This window comes from Gossypium arboreum, chromosome 3 (assembly GCF_025698485.1).
Source record: "Gossypium arboreum isolate Shixiya-1 chromosome 3, ASM2569848v2, whole genome shotgun sequence".
Taxonomy (NCBI): domain Eukaryota; kingdom Viridiplantae; phylum Streptophyta; class Magnoliopsida; order Malvales; family Malvaceae; genus Gossypium; species Gossypium arboreum.
In genome coordinates this window covers 20,336,749-20,348,913 of record NC_069072.1, presented here as the reverse complement: position 1 = coordinate 20,348,913, position 12,165 = coordinate 20,336,749, and the positions used below count along the sequence as shown (strand labels likewise).

The 12,165-nt window shown below is 33.0% G+C and overlaps 1 protein-coding gene across 1 annotated transcript; it reads right to left on the bottom strand.

Annotated features, from left to right (window-relative positions):
- Window positions 1-1,231: 1,231 nt before the first annotated feature.
- Window positions 1,232-3,118, bottom strand: LOC108462665 (GDSL esterase/lipase At3g48460-like). The gene is made up of 3 exons (XM_017762586.2): window positions 2,804-3,118; window positions 2,031-2,710; window positions 1,232-1,947 (listed from the first exon to the last, which is right to left on the bottom strand). Exons 1-3 carry the CDS (start codon window positions 3,087-3,089, stop codon window positions 1,435-1,437), a joined length of 1,479 nt encoding a protein of 492 aa, XP_017618075.1. The 5' UTR covers window positions 3,090-3,118; the 3' UTR covers window positions 1,232-1,434.
- Between the last annotated feature and the right edge of the window lie 9,047 nt (window positions 3,119-12,165).

The following is a 12,165-nucleotide window of genomic DNA, read 5'->3' as shown; positions in this document are numbered from 1 at the left end:
GTAAGTTTAGGGTTTCCAAAAACCCTCCATTTTAAAGAAGCTTCTCTTCCTCGCGTTTTGACAATTTAAATAACAGAGGAGAACTAACTGTCAGATGTAGACAGGCGTGACCCACCCGTACACGTGGCAAAGTTAATGTCATGTTCCAGTGGTCATTGCGTATTCAATAAGCTGTATAAATCCAAAGTGATGGCTCTAAGGAGCGCCACTTTATAACCCTCCTTAGACCTAATAAAGGGGGGACTAGATTGTTATGTACTTATGATCACTAACCCGAAAACCAGATAAGGTTCGGGTCACCTACTGGCGACTCGGCTAGACCCTACTAGATGGATTCGTGCAAGCCTTATAGTGGGAGGTCAAGAAAGGGAGCTCGTGGTCTCAGTTCACACATGCCAAGGGGTGCTCGCAAAGGAGCTCGCGGTCTCAGTTCGTACATGTCAAGGGGTACTCGTAAGGGGAGTTCACAGTCTCAATTCACATATACCCAAGGAGTTTGCATGTGGGGGAGGCATGAAGTCCAGCAGGTAGCCCAGAACTGTACACGTATCCAGCATGCATGGAGTCTACTAAGAATGTCAATTCCATGAACAATAGTTATGTATATAAATATTCAATTATCCCCTTCAATGAGACACAACAAAAAATTACTCAATAAAACAACAACTGAAACAATCCAACAATAAAGGATCCAGAATAAGAAAATATTGATGAAATGTTTAAACAATAACATTAGGAAAAAACACGTGTTCCAACACAAATCAAACATGTGGTTAATTAGGATTTTTTTTAGAAAGTTAGTCTAGCTATTGGATTTAAAATGTTAAACCAAAAATGGTACTTCTTTTGGGTGAATATTATTCTAGATTAACAACATTCCAAATACATTAAACACTTTGAAATATATTAGACTAACCTTAGAAGAAGAAAAAGAAACACAAAAATTGGGAAAAAGAAGGAAAAAAAAGAAGAAATTGGTTTTAAAATTTAAAAAAAAAAAGAATATTAGGTGAAAAAATTAGTCCACTTAAATGTTCACAATAGTAATTCATTAAAAATTTAACCAACAAGTCACTAAGAAAACAAAATCAATTTACAAGTTTTCTGACCAAAATTGTTTAGTTTACCTTATTGATAGTAATATGTCATGGGAGACTTATTGAAGTCTCCAGAATAACGATTGACCTAAAATTGAATTCCATGGAAATTAAAAATGAAATGAAGAAATGTAACAACAACCGTGAGTCGCCACTGTAGCATTAATAAATATGAATATGGCGAAATATACATCAAACAACATCACTTTTGGTTCACCAATGTGAAAACTGAGGGATGGTTTTATTAACTAAACTTACATATAGTAACACAAGTGGAGACTACAAGCAAGCTAATGAATGAATGGATTTCAAACTCCATGAAACAATGACCTATCATCTATGTACCTGAGTTTCTTTGTCTACTAATTATATCATCAAAAGATGGTTTGCAGTAGCCTCCATGGAGGAACAGTCTAGTTATTTGCTTATGCATTGCTTCCGTCAGATGAAGCCCATCCCAATGAACGTGGTTAGATGGTTTTTCACACGCGGTGGTGCCGGCCATGCCGCAAAGGTTGTGCAAGTTAAAGTTGAGAAGTCCACCTCCGACGCCGCAACATGCTTCGGATCCATCGGAAAACCCGAAACCAGCAAGGTTTCCCATGATTGCTTTGTATGCATTGAAATAATCAGCATAAGAAATTGTAACCTCAGTACCATGCCTTACCCTAAAGTCTTCCAATGTCTTCTGGAGGAGCTCGTTATGAGCCATTACTGCTCTATTGATAACTAGCGAGCAACCCATTTCGTCTTTCTCAGATTGGGGTGTCAATAGCTTGGATAATGGACAACATCCCACCGGTGGTAGCCCTTGAACCACTACGAACTTTCCACCACTATCCAATAGTGTCTGCATACAAAAAAAATCCAAGTTTGTATTTCAGTGTTTACATAATTTTTCTAAAGAGATTTCATTTTGAATCGCACACATACTGTAAGGATTTTGGAGATATGATTAATAGTTATATCTGTAAGCCACCGCATTGAAACAGAAGACCCTATAACACGAGCGAAGTCATCGACACCCATTTGTCCAAGCCAAATAAGATGCTTTCCCATTTCCGCCTTGCATTCTTCCTCAGTCTTCCTTTTACAAGCTATTCTGGTCACGAAATGGTTGAACCATTCAATTTGTGTTTGGAAGCCTAGAGGAATCCCTTTCCACATCAGTGTGTGACCGATCTTGTGGTTTACAAAGAAGTCTCCGGAAAGTGACGTGGCGCCTCCGACGGCGAAGTTAACCCCAGAGTTGCTGTCAAAATCAAAGTCCGAAGAGATGGCCTTATACGGTATTGGTGTGGGAATGTTGAGAGAATCACAAAGAAAATCAACGACCATTCGACCATTACTCGATCTACCACCCAACTTGAAGTTGGAGTTTCCGCCTTGAGAAACTCTCCCCGTCAAAACTGCACCCACGAAGCTTTTCAAAATGCCTATCAATCGAGCATTTCCTGTATCAGTGTACGAGTCTCCAAATGCAAAAACCTTGGAGAAACACCCACTCAGGTTAGCTTTGAGGTTGATGTTGAATTCTTTATTGTTAGAAGCACCAGAATTTGTAGAAGCTGATAATAAACCTGAACCTCTAAAAGACCCAGAAAAAGCAAAACCTGATATAACAGCATAAAAAAAAAACCCTAGAACTTTTAGGAAAAAAATCAAAACTTGTAAAAGCTAATGGAGAATCATAGCAGAGTCCAAACCCTTAGAATTGGTTGAAACTGATGAAGAGTCAGAAATCTTAGAAGAACCAGAAGCGTTGGAACTTGATAAATTATCAAACAAGCTAGAATCCCTTGAACTGCTAGAACCTGATAAAAGACCAGAACCCTTGGAAGTCAAAGAAGGAGAAAGTGGAGATGAATGAGAGTTGAAAGATTTTGGGTCAATCTCTTTAGGTGTTATATGGCGAAAATGTGCATAAGAGAATGAAAATGATACCAAGAGAACAAGAAATAAAACATGGAAAGAATATTTGGAAATCGTCATATTTCGTTGAATCAAATGGATAGGGATATGTTATTAAGTTTTGTGTTTATTTGTAAGCTTTTTAAACATTTCCATCCTCCTTAAGATAGCATGAGTGGAAAGGATCATATATGGTCCTCACTGGTTTTAGGACAACGTATTGTTCTCAAAGGTTTCGCAGTTGGTGCTCATTGATTGTTGGTTTGCCCTGGCAAACAATAATTATAGACATGTTTTTGGATAATATCTAGCCATGCTGGCACTTCTTTAACTCATAAATTACTACTAAACATTACCATTTTTGTATTTTATCTATAATTAGATGTCGAAACTCCTGCTTTCTTCTTCTTTTTTCAATACTATTAATTTAGCTCTTGAAACATTTATATTTTTATTTTAGCCATTGCTACTCCGATGTATCATTTTTAAGTTCTATTTTATGCAAATGATTTTCAAGTTTTCAATCTAAATATTATTTTAGTCTAACTTGAGATAAGTTTCGGTTTCTATTTATTTGTGTTTTGTAACGACTGATTATGGTTATAATTATATTATCTATACTTGTAATTGTAAATTTTAATTAAAAAACTCAAATTATGAACGTGATTCATTCATGAAAATTATACTAAAATAATAGAATAATTATTAATCTTTGTATTTTTGTGAATGTCTAGGAATATACCAAATAGAATAATTATTTAGAAAATTATACCACTTTTTATATTATTGAGAGATTCTTTTTTCAAAAGTTGAAAAAAAAATCGTCATATCAAAAGTCGAAAAAAATCATACGTCACTCTCCCATGGAGAGAGAAACCACCATTTTAGGTGGCAGTTTAATGGGGGAGTAACTCCGCACTGATGTGGACGCGTTTTCGGGAAAAACGGTCTTTTCTCGTAAATAATAAAAAAGTCAGACCATTTCGGTAATTAACAAAAAAAGAGAGAGCTTTTTTTAGTAAATTGCCCCCTCTTGATATAATAGTTTCTCTATTTTAACTTTTTGAAATTTTGTCTTACTTTTTAAATAATCTAAAACTAACCTAATTTTCTAAGTAATTTTTCCATTTGGTATATTCTTTTATAAATAACTTTTTTGAATTATAAATACCAACGAGTTGAAATTGATTATTAAGTTAGGTACTTTACGAGTATTTTTCATTAAAATTTTTTGGAAATTATTCTTCACTAAATTAATTATTGTATATTTAAAATAAAATATTCATCATTATTAGTCAATTTAAGCTAATATTTATCAAATGAAGAAAACAATACATTAAGTGATAGGAACAAATTATATAATCAAGCTTTTGAAAATTGCAAACACTGGACCTTTTACTTAAATTGTTTTCAAAATAGTTTTTTATGCATTTCTTTTGAGAATTTTCTTTTCTTTTACTGAAAAATCGCTTCATTATCTTGGAAAGAAACATAAATTGTTTGCCCCCTATTTGTGCCTAGTTTACAATTTTTGGTCACGTATTCAATTTCATTTCCAGCTTTTAACATTTTCACATCCCATTAAACATTAAAAAAAATATTGTTTGAAATGTAGAAGAGGAATATGCAAATTACCCCATCACTCCAAATAAACGATGAATCCACAAATTGTTCCATTAGTGAGCTTTTGTAGCGTTTGATTTCTTGTTCCTCTCTTGATTCTTGTTTTCAATATAGAAAGAAAAGATCCCAAGCAAAATTTCATGGCTAAGAAATTCTTCGTCGGTAGCAATTGGAAATGTGATGGAACAATTAAGCAAGTTAAAAGGATCGTGTTACATCACTGAAGGAAGTTTAAGTCCATTACGAGGATTTTGCAGAGGTTGTGACTATTGGAAAAATACGAATATCACATAAATAATAAGAATAATTGCATACTATTATTTATTATCATAAAATGCTAGTCTAAATAAAAGTGATCTATCTTGATTAGAGTTTATTGAGCTTCAAATATTAAATAAAGTATGAGTTAAATATATGTAAATACTCTAATAACTAATTTCTAATTAATGATAGGCTGATTAAAATTTAAGATTAATGTGCAAATTATTTTTCAATTAGTTTATATTATATATATATATATATATATATATATATATATGAAGGTTTATAGTTTTTTGCTTTTTGGTTATTGCAATTATTTGAGAATCACTTATGGCTACATATTATCATATCAGTGACACTAATATGATTAGATAAATTTGGTTTTTTTATAATCAAGTTAGATTTTGTGTGAACTGATATTTAAGATTATTGGTAATTTGTTAAATTGGCTTAAACTGGGGAATAGTAACATGTCTTTTTTCCATAAGGTGGCAAGCAGACATAAGAAGAAAAAATACAATCAGAGGCCTAAACGACGTCAATGGAAGATGGGTTGAAGGAGAGTTTGAGTTTATTGATGTTGCTTCTCAATATTTTCAATAATTGTTCACATCAAAAACGGTAAGTAAATGTGACAGGATTTTCGAAAGTATTCAACCTTGTATATAATATTTGGATTTTTGAATGAGAAGCAGATGGTTGTATTTTAAAAGGAAGAAGTTGCTAAAGCAATGAAATCGATGTCACCCCTATAGTATCGGACCCCTAAAAGTATCGGGTAAGGAAGGTTTTCCTGCTCTTTTCTACCAAAAGTATTGGCATGTTATAAAGGATGATATTTGTAGATACTGTCTGGACGTGTTAAAAGGAATGATGGATTTACGGGAAATCAACAGAATAAATATTGTTTTAATCCCCAAAATAATCTCGGCAAACAATATAAACCAATTTAGACCGATTAGCCTGTACAATGTGATATATAAAATAATATCAAAGATGCTGGTGAATAGATTTAAAAGGGTATTGGATATATGTACAGATGAACATTAAGGCACTTTCATTCCAGGAAGGCAAATTACAGGTAACATATTAGTGGCTTACGAAATATTGCACTTGTTTAAAAAGAAAAATGAAGGATCGACTGAATTGTTTGCCTTAAAACTTTACATGAGTAAGGTGTACGATAGAGTTAAATGGAGTTTTATCAAAAAGATGATGCAAAAAATGGGCTTTGCAATGGTTGAATTAATTTAATAATGAAGTGTGTAACTACAAAAACATATTCGGTGGTGTTGAATAGGATACGAGGAGGAGAATTTAGGCCTAGTAGGAGATTGAGACGGTGATCCCTAAACCCTTATTTATTTATTATATGCGGGCACGGTTTTTCCAATTTGATTACAAGGGCAAAAAGTGAAGGCCTTATTAAATGAGCTAAGGTAGGAAGAACTGGACTGGCAATCACATGCCTATTTTTCACTGGCGACATTATATTGTTAGGAGAGGCAATAGAGAAGGTTGCAAGAGCGATGAAAATAGTGATGTTAGACTATTACTATTAGAATGTATCTGGTCAATTGGAGTAAGTGGAGAGAATCTTTGGGGTACGAACATCAAACAATCTTGAAAAATATCTGGGATTACCAACAATGGTGGGGAGATGCAAAAGACATTCATTTGTTGGTATTAAAGAGAGAATTTCAAGGAAGTTAGAAAGTTGGAGTGTGCGGTTTTTATCTATAGGAGGAAAGGAAGTGTTGATAAAAATCAGTGTTATAGGTAGTCTCGATTTATGAAATACAATGCTTTATGTTACCAATTTCTTTTTGTCAAGAGTAAGAAAACATTTTAACAGATTCTAGTGGCATAATACAGTTATAAACAAAGGCATTCATTGATGCAACTAGTTAGCCATGTGTAATGCGAAATCGCAATGCTTTATGTTACCAATTTCTTTTTTTTGAGAGTAATAAAATATTTTAACAGATTCTAGTAGCATAATACAATTACAAGCAAAGGCATTCATTGTTGCGGCTGGTTAGCCATGTGTAATGTGAAATCACAATGGGGGATGGAGTTTAGGGACTTACACAAGTTTAATATCGCCTTGTTAGCTAGACAAGGATAGAATTTGCTTATGAACCCTACTAGTTTACTTGCACAAGTTATGAAGGCTAAATACTACCCATGAGGTGATTTTTTAAGTGCAAGGTTGTGTTTGTACCCTTCGTATACCTGGTGAAGTATCTGGAATGCCCGTTATTTACTGAACCAAAGATTGGAATGGAAGGTAGAAAATGGCACCTCTATAAACATATGGAATGATAAATGGTTTCCAAGACCCAGGGAGGGAAAAATACGCTATCAAAAAATTAACATCAATTATACAAAGGTTAGGGATTTAATCAAGCTAGAATAATTTACCTGGAATGTTGAAACCTTTAGAATTCTATTTGATGAAGAGACGATAAAACAGATCCTTATGATTCCACTAATGTGTTAGAGCCAGCCAGATGTTTTGGTTTGGTGGGGTGATAAATCAAAAGTTTACACAATCAAAAGTAGTTATAGATGGCTTATTACAGGTAGTATACATAATACAAAATATATCACCACATTACAAAATATTGGAATGAAATCTTCTTTTACAAAGATGTGGAATCCTAAAGTGGCAAATAAAATTCGGATATACATGTAGAAATTAACTAAGGGATTTTTGCCAACACTTTACAACTTAAAAAAAAATGACTAGTGAGAAACGTATGCTGCCCAATTTCTAAGGAAGATGAAGAATCTGTGATACACCTAATTCGAGATTGCAAATTCACAAGAAAGATCCTGCAAGAGCTGGGAGTTGAAGATTCAAATACAGACAGAAATCAAAATTGGCAAAACTGGTTAGTGGACTTTTTTTTTTTTAAATGACAGTATAAAATGTAAGATTCTTGTAGTTTCTTTCTAGGCACCATGGTTTAACAGAAACAAAGTCTACCATGAGGGTTTAACACCAAAAGAGAAAGAGGTGATTTCTTTTATTAAAGTATACATGGTGGAAAATAAGTTACTTGAAGGTTCTTTGGTTCCAAACAAGGATTTAAATAGAGGTCGGGTAGTGAAATAGTGGTCGCTATATAGAGGTAGCGGCGTCGTCCAAAACCGCTACTGCTGAAAATAGTGGTGTGAAGCAGAGTCACACCAATAACAGTGGATCGCAGCCTTAATTTAATGAGTAACGGCCAATTGCGGCAACAACAAGCCACTATTCCCGTTATTTTTCTGTTACAGTAAAAATACTGAACGAAGCAAGAATTGTTTTCCTCTTGTCTTGAGTTGAATTAACGCTGAACATGGAAAAGTCAGGGTTCATTTCATCGAGAAGTTGATAAGTGATCTCTTTCCATCAAAGGATGATTTGGGTAGTATTTAGTTCGAGTGTTCGACTAACAGAAAATGCCGTCACAGACTCACTGACTAACAATTGCAGGAACTGGAACGAGTTTTAGTTTCCAGGCAAGTACGATCCCAAAGTTACCACCACCACTACCTCAAATCGCCCAAAACAAATCTTCCCCCATAGATTTCCTATCAAGAATTCTTCCATTTACGTCGATAAATTGAGCGTCAATCACGTTATCACCGCCAGTACCGTATTTCCTGAACAATAATCTGAAACCTCCACCGCTAATATAATCGCCAACTCCAACTGAATGAAAAACGCCACCCGCAAAGGTGAGTGTTCTACTTTTCTCTGTAATTCTATAATAAATTTCACCAAGAATCGTACCAACTCGAACCCTTGCAGCTCTGTTTTCAATGTCAACATCCACCGATCGAAAATTAACCAAGTCGACGACAACAAAGGGGACTTTGGCAACATACGAAAGACCTTCGTAATCATGGCCGCCACTTTGGGTCTTAATTTGGAGCCCATGTTTCCTCGAACAGTAAATCGTTGCTTGAAAATGGGATGTTCGCGACCGTGTTACGATGACCAAAGGCTTTGGGGTATTGTAAATTTTAAGAAAAAAATTCAACTCCTCTAAAAAAACCAATAGAAATACAATGAGAAAAAAATGAATATATTCTTCACCTACAAAATCAAATAGTTTTGAATCAAAAAAAGTAAAAGAAGTCCAAATACAACAGAAAAAAGCAATCAAAAGCAATAGAAAAATATGAAATTCTCTCATATTTCACTGTCTAAACACAAAACCAAACAACATCACAACACAAACAAAAAAATCTCTAAAACAAAATCTTACTTGAACATTCAGAGATTTATAATTTTCAACTTTCAAGTAAGTACCTGAATTTTTTTGTCTTGATTCTTGCTTCTTTTTGTTGTAAAATGCTTGAAATTGCGAACATATATTTTAATGGATAGATAACAAACAAGTTTTGAATCTACAAATATAGTTTTTAGGTTAGGGATGACTGATGAGAAATAGTTAGGAAGAAGGGAAAAGGTTTGGACGGATGCTTTGAATGGGTTTTGAAAAACTTTTAGGGGTTTCCAATGTTTTTGTTTTTTTCATTTATTGTTGACGGTTCTTGAGACTTGAGAGCTGATGGCCTAATGCTTTATTTTTTCCTACCATCCATTTATTTTTTTATATTATAAGATTTTTTTTTTTGGCTTGTGGATTTATATTTGATTTTTGTTGGATTTGGTGTCTATTTTAATTTTTGTTTGGTCTCTAGAAATTTCACTATTGTGTACTACCCATTCTCTATATCCAATCCAACAATCAACTTCTAAAGACCCCTCAAACCATCCTATAACTAAAAAGATCAATTTAAAATTAAGTTATATATTTTTATTAGAGTTAAAATGTGATTTTGTATTGGTTTGTATTTTGATAGTTCTCAAAAGGATCAAATTGAAATTTTGACATTTTCTAGGAAGAAATTATAATTTTACCATATATTAACTTAAAATTTTATAAATCTTGAGAGACTAAAGCAGTAATTTTTCATTTTTTTTGGAGGTTAGGGCACTAGTTGGCTCTTGCTTTTCACCTTCTATCATTCTAATTGGTCAAATTTGATTCCCACAATGTAAGTTGTCTTCATATTTATTTTGGTTTAAATCTTACTATGTGTGAGTTCTCTTTTTTAAGTTTTAAAAATTGAAGGGGGCAATGCCCTTCTACACCTTTAAACTCTCAATTGAATTCGAACTTCAAATATATTTTTTTGAGAATATAAATTTGAATTTCATTTATTATATAAATTGTAAAAACGAAATGGATACATATAGGTAAATTAGTTGAGTTTGAAGTCAACAAATTTCTTAAAAAATTCAAATAATCATAAATATAATATTAGCATAGTATTTTAAAAATCCAAATTCAATCTCATTCTCAAAGCCTGAAATTTATGTTGTCAATCAGCTGTGAATTGTGGTCCTATAAGCTATTTGAGGATACTTTTTTTGGCACCTAAAATAGAAAATAATTATTGAACTAGAGATGATGCGTAGTTGGAAATTTTTTCTATATTATTTGTAATAATCATTATTTTAATCACATTTTTATTGGGTGATCGGGTAATAATAGGTTATGGTGTGTTGTTGTTTTTAAAAAATAAATAAATTATGGATTATGCAATAAATTTAATTTTTCCATGTTAATGATGTTTACTTTTTTTTTGTATTATATTGTTGATAATATAAGTAATGAGTTGCTTATATTTCTAAATATAATTTTATGTTTCTTATATATAAATAAAAATAAAGCATGCCACCACGTGAAGAGTTCCCAACTCAAGGATTGGAGGGTGCACCAAGTAATGATATAGGTTGGCACTTTAGAACTTCAGTGCCAAATACGAAAGGAAATATCGTATGCGAACTTTATGGTAAAGTTATGAAAGGAGGGATAACACGATTTAAAGAGCACACTGCTCATAAAACCGGCAATGTTGCACCATGCCCTAATGTTACTAAAATGTGATATTTTATTATTATTTTTAAATGTTATTGTAAATTTATCAATAAAGATTATATATAATTGATAATAATATAAACTGTGAATTATTTTTTTTTATTAACATGTGTCATTAGACAAAGTATGATGAATATACTGAAAGAAAGTAACACAAAGAAAATAGACAAAAAGAGGAGAACAGATTAATTCTTATCTCAATTAAGAGGAGAGGAGGATGAACACGAGGAATTCATTGATAAGGTGTCTACTATAAGGCAAGCAACTCGAGAAAGTATCCAATCACAACACGAGTGGCATAGAAGGGAAGAATTTAGACGAAGTACTGGTGGTTGGAATAACATTTATGAAGAAGGGCGATCTTCTCATGGATCAACTAGAGAATATCATGGAAAAAGTACAAGTAAATCCATCCCAAGTGAGTTTGAGTTTACCTTAAGGGGAGTTATACCTGAATTGGCTAGAAGCAAAAGTTCAAAGCAACCAAAGATCAGTGACTCTTTTTTAAAGACTTTACGAAGGAAGATAGGTGAAGCGGTATCTAAGTTTTTAATATATGAACGACTTCCTTTTCAATTAGCAAACTCTTCATGGTTGTATAACTTAATTCAAGTGTCAACAAAAGTTGGATAAGGTGTAAAGCTCCCAACACCATATGAGGTTTCAGATGTGTATTTGGAGTCAGGGTATCAACGAGTTCGTGATTGGGTAAATGGACTAAAGACTCATTGGAAAGAACTGGGTGCAACTCTAATGTGTGATAGTTGGACCAACAGTTTGAATCAAATGTACATCATTAATTTCCTTGTTTATTGTAGTAAATGAACCACGTTTTGTAAATTGACAGATGTCTCAAGTGTTCGTAGTAGAGATGTTGAATTCTACTACAGTTTGTTAGATTTAGTTGTAAAAGAAATTGGAGAAAATTACATTGTCCAAATAGTGACTGATAATGAGGCAGCAATGAAAGCTGCTGGAAAAAAATTAATGTTGAAAAGAAAACATCTATATTAGACCTCATGTGCAGCTCACTATTTAGATTTATGCCTTGAAGATATTGGGAAAAAGCCTAGTGTATCAAAAGTGTTAGATAAGGTAAAGAAAGTGACTTGCTTTATATACAATCACATTTGGACTATTGATTTGATGAAAAAGTATACACAAGGGAAGCAAATATTTCGACCTGCTCTTACTCAATTTGCAACTCATTTCATTCAACTTGAAGAGATAACAAGACAAAGCAATGTCTGAGAGAAATGTTTAATTCAAAGGTTAGTATTTTATAATTAGTTAATATAATTACTTAAATATAACAACCTTTAATGATT

Coding starts and splice junctions, on each gene's coding strand:
- LOC108462665 (XM_017762586.2), bottom strand. CDS start 3,089: ATGACGATTTCCAAATATTCTTTCCATGTTTTATTTCTTGTTCTCTTG. Junction 2,711..2,803: donor AGTTTCAACCAATTCTAAGG/GTTTGGACTCTG, acceptor CTGTTATATCAG/GTTTTGCTTTTTCTGGGTCT. Junction 1,948..2,030: donor ATATCTCCAAAATCCTTACA/GTATGTGTGCGA, acceptor TTTTGTATGCAG/ACACTATTGGATAGTGGTGG.